We start from the raw sequence: 5087 nt of genomic DNA on the forward strand, positions 1-5087 counted from the left end.
TTTTCCCTTATTGCTATCCAATTATCCCACCATCACATTAGTAGGTCTTTCCCCCCTGCACTGATTTGAGATACTGTCATCATTATTTACTACTTTTATTATGTGTTTTTAATCTGCTTATGAATTTTCTATTCTCCTTTTCCTAAGATAAACATAATTTTAACCCTCTTATCATCTGACTCTTCTTATCTAATAATTCAAGTCACATTTTGACAGACTGCATTCCTTTTTTCTTAGAATATTTAATGTTCAATTTTATTCTGACTCAGTGATTCTCCCTGGAAAGAGAAGATATTTGTCAGAATCATTTATTAAGGATTCTTTTTTCAATTTATATTTTCCTTTACTTCTATCTTAAATTTTTGGCATGCCTTTCTAGGGCGGTAAGGTGGAAGTATATGAGTACACACTTGCACACAAATATACACACTTCCACTTACAACTACAGTATCCCAAATGAGCATCTGTTAAGATTGGAATGTGTCATATTTCATAAGAATGCTGGGAAAAAATCAAGGTTGAAACTTTTGGCTTTGTTGATATATAGGATTTTAATAGTATCTAATGTTTATTAATGCTTAATATGCCTCAAAGTGGGCTATTTGATTTATATCTATTTTGTCATTTTCCTTCATAATAACCATGCATAATAGGTATTATCTCCTGTTTATAAATGTAGAAACTGAAACTTATGAAAACTAAGTAATGTGTCCAAAATCGTGATTAATAAGAGTCAGTAGATTTGAACCCAGCTCTTTTTTTTTTTTTTTTTTTACTTTAAAGCCTGTGCTTTTAAACATTAACCATGGAAAATGACATAGATGGATCCAAGTAATATACTTTTTTTTTTTTTTTTTTTTTTTTGAGACAGAGTCTCACTCTGTTGCCCAGGCTGGAGTGCTGTGGCATGATCTTGGCTCACTGCAGGCTCCGCCTCCTGGGTTCACGCCATTCTCCTGCCTCAACCTCCTGAGTAGCTGGGATTACAGGAGGCCGCCACCACGCCCAGCTAATTTTTTGTAGTTTTAGTAGAGATGGGGTTTCACCGTGTTAGCCAGGATGGTCTCGATCTCCTGACCTCTTGATCTGCCCGCCTTAGCCTCCCAAAGTGCTGAGATTACAGGCATGAGCCACTGTGCCTGGCCCCAAGTAATGTAATTTGTGCCACATGATGAGAGACTGGATCCTTCTAAATTCTTTCTACTGCTTATGAGCAGTTATACCACAGATGTCAAATACCTAGAAGGCACATTTCACATTGGCAAAATTACTCTTCCAATCACTCCTGATAATGCCCTCATGGATTGTGGGTTGTTACAGTGGTGGGAGGGTGAAGTATGAATGCTTATAATGGGAGGCATTTGTTTTTCAAACCTCTTAAAAGTTGACATATATCTCCTTACCACTAAGCATATGTTTTTAAAATTAAGCATGTGACAGTTTTTTTTTTATGTTTTTCACAAAATGGGCCAAATAAAAATAGTAAAAAATTTATAAGCTAGGCTATATTTTCTCTCCTTTCTTCTACTAAACTTCTACTGAACACACAGGAAGGTACAGGTGTACACAAATACTATGTTTATGCCTTTCTTTGTTTTAAGAATTAACAAAATAATATTTTGAAAGCATGATAACTTTGTATCTATATTCCAAAATATAACATACAAGTTGTTGAAAGATAAATTGAGGCAATGTATGTGAAAGTTCCTAGATGATTACTAAATTATATGGGAATGAAAGGCACAATTTTCATGAGCTTTTACTAAATAACTTACCAACTTCACTATATTTTATGTCATTATCTGAGATTAATCTCACAGTGATATAAGATTTAAGACTTTACACTAGAATGCACATCCCATTTTCTCAGCCGTCTTATTGCAGTCTTCATGTCTTTGTTCCTCAGTGTGTATATAATTGGGTTCAAGAGAGGGGTGATCACAGAATAAAATACAGCAAGGAATTTATCTAATGACTTGATGGGGAATGGCCAGGCATAAATAAAGACACATGGTCCAAAGAACAAAAGAACTACTGTGATGTGAGCAGTCAAAGTGGACAGAGCTTTGGATGACCTATCTGAAGGGCGATGTTGGATGGTCATTAGGATGATAGTGTATGAGATGATTAGAAGAACAAAAGAACACACAGTGAGCACACCACTGTTAGCAATGACCATAATATCTAGCTTGTAGGTATCTGTACAGGCAAGTTTAATTACCCTAGGAAGGTCACAATAAAAGCTATCGACCTCATTGGGACCACAGAAGGGTAAGTGAACGGCAAAGGCCAACTGGCTCACTGAATGGAGAAAGCCAGTTCCCCATGCAACAGCCATAATGCCGACAAATGCACTGCCACACATAATTGTAGTATAGTGCAGGGGTCTGCATATTGCTACATATCTGTCAAAGCCCATGGCTATGAGGATTACCAGCTCACTCCCACCAAAGAAGTGAAGGAGAAATATCTGAACAAGGCAGCCCTTGAAAGAGATGGCTTTGCGCTGGCTGAAAAAGTCAGTAATCATCTTGGGGGCTGTGACTGAAGACAGAGACAGATCAATGACTGAGAGGTTGGCTAGCAGAAAGTACATGGGAGAGTGAAGGTGGGAGTCAGATACCACTGTTATGACAATAAGAAGGTTTCCAAACACGATTCCTCCGTAGAATACAAGAAACAACACAAATAGGAAGATCTGGAGTTCCTGAGAATCAGAGAGACCCAGAAAAATGAATTCAGTCACGATGGAATTATTTGTTTCACTCGTTGATTCATTCCAGGAAATAGCTGCTTCAGTTACCTTGAAGAAGAGAATGAGAAGGAAGTCAGAATTATTATATTCAAATTCAAAGCCTCATTTTGTATCATTCTGGTCACTCTTACAGTGACTTTCTATACTTGATTACTTAAAGACATTCAGAATTCAACAACCGAAGATCATAATTTTATCTCACACTACTTCCCTGGCTATGCCTTATAATTCAGTTATCTTGATCTTCTCAGTGTCTCCATTAATGTTAGGTTTATCCCTAATATAAAATACCATTATTTATGCTTGTCTCTCTGCCAGATTAAGTCTGCCACAACCCTATGTTTATCTCCTTTTTCTTTGAACTACAAAACAGTTTGTAGCGCACATGTTATTTGGTGATATTAAAGTTCTTAAGAGAAAAAAATAGGCCAAAATGAAATGAAAGATAAAAAATAGAAAAAAGAAAAAATAATATCATAAATATAATACTTAAAAATTAAGAGAGGATAAAAGAATAGGGAATTCAAAAGTGAAATGAGAAAAAGTGAGGAAAATGCAATAAAGTTTAAATGAGAGAAAGTGTGAAGGAGTTTCATAGGAGATAAAATTGATAAGAGATTTTAGAATGCTTTCTAAAGGATTTCTGTTTTATTATAGAGACAAGAACTACTGAAGAATTTTGAATGATTGTTTAATTTAGCTCTGGATTCTATGTGAATTGGAAGGGAAGGAGCTTGGGAATGAAGCCAAGTAATTATTTTAAGCCTAACAATAGGTAATAACTGCAGGTTGTGGTTGTATGAGCAGGAAAGGGGTGAATGAAGACCTGTAAGATCCCATTGAGCAACATATTAAAGTGGTTAAGATGTGAGCTTGTGTGCCAGGAGGCTTGTGTTCAAATCCTGGGTATATATCTACTATGTATCTGAATGACCTTAGACAGGTTACTTAAGTGATTTGAGTCTTACGGCCACATCTGGAAAAGATAGGTGATAATGGCACATCTTTATAGAAGTTCTGTGAGGATTGGATATGACCAGGTATATAAATTTTCTAGCAAATAGTAATGGTCAATATGTAATAGCCATTATTAAGGTACTGATAACAAAATATTTTTTCAGCAAGATGTGGAAAATAAAGAAAAAGTTATTCCAGTTCTTTAGTCTAAGTAATTGGGAACATTGTGATGGCTTTAACTCTGATAATAATTATAACAAGCACTAGTATAACAACATTTTAGATAGAGATCCCTTTTAGGAGCAGAAATAAATACAAAAAAAGGTAAAGGATAATGATAACTGTCTAGACACGAGGAGGTATTGTTGGGGCACCTTTGTAAGTTGCTATCTGCTAGGTGAGAGACTGAACGCTGACTTCTGGGTGTGAGTCGAGAGCCATTTCAATTGTGCATGGAGGAGAGAAAATAAGTACTGTTTCAAGAAGTTTTGCAGTGAAGAGAAGTAACAAATAAAAGGTATCCTGAAGGTGAGGTATAGCCATATTAACAATCTTTAGATTAGGTATAAGAGTTAATGGGCAAGTAAGATGTAAAAGAGAGAAGTGGAAATTGATGACTAACATTCCATGGGAGATGTGAAGGTATGGAGTTTACACTTGGCATCTTTTTTGGAGGAATACTGTTATTTGATTTTTGCTGTTTTTTAAATCACAGTAATTCATAGTGCTTGGAAATTCCACTTTTCTCTTTACTACTCTGAATCCCATGTCTTAGTCTTACACACGCAAGCAGCATATTACTGTTTTTAAAGTCCTATAAAAATTTAGTGATTCTAAATATTTTTAAGAATAAAGAGAAGTCTAATAGTGGAATAAATCATCAACATTCAGTTCAGTTCTCTTCTGCTTAGCACAGTAGTAAATATAATCATACTAATCATTGACAGTACAAATGATAGGATTTTTATTGTCCTGACTGATTGGTTGAACTGTTTCTTTTGGATCAAAGTGTGCAATTTAGATTTTTATCTGTCCTGACTGATTGGTTGAACTGTTTCTTTTGAATCAAAGTGTGCAATTTAGAATAGACTTTAGATATGTGTTGATATAAAATTAATTCTTTTCGTTGATCAACAAGGACAAACTTGAAATTATATTTCCACATGAAATATGCCGAGGATGAGGTTGACCCAAGGGTTCTCATCTGTAGCAAAATACTTTCTATCATGGTTGTTAGTAAGAATTCAGGAATGCAAGTCTTTGCTATTGTGAATAGTGCTGCAATAAACATACGTGTGCATGTGTCTTTATAGCAGCATAATTTATAATCCTTTGGGTATATCCCCAGTAATGGGATGGCTGGGTCATATGGTAC

The 5087-nt window shown here is 35.4% G+C and overlaps 1 protein-coding gene across 1 annotated transcript in view; it reads right to left on the reverse strand.

Moving 5' to 3' along the window:
- Nucleotides 1–1736: 1736 nt before the first annotated feature.
- The window catches only part of LOC112628342 (olfactory receptor 4F4), a gene marked incomplete at its 5' end in the record, with an annotated part of 4339 nt that continues 988 nt past the window's right edge, over nt 1737–5087 (reverse strand). The window contains one exon of the mRNA XM_025391109.1: nt 1737–2803. Within this exon, the coding sequence (XP_025246894.1) occupies nt 1832–2803 (972 nt within the window). The remainder of the gene's footprint in view (nt 2804–5087) is intronic.

Source organism: Theropithecus gelada, chromosome 7b, assembly GCF_003255815.1.
Source record: "Theropithecus gelada isolate Dixy chromosome 7b, Tgel_1.0, whole genome shotgun sequence".
Taxonomy (NCBI): domain Eukaryota; kingdom Metazoa; phylum Chordata; class Mammalia; order Primates; family Cercopithecidae; genus Theropithecus; species Theropithecus gelada.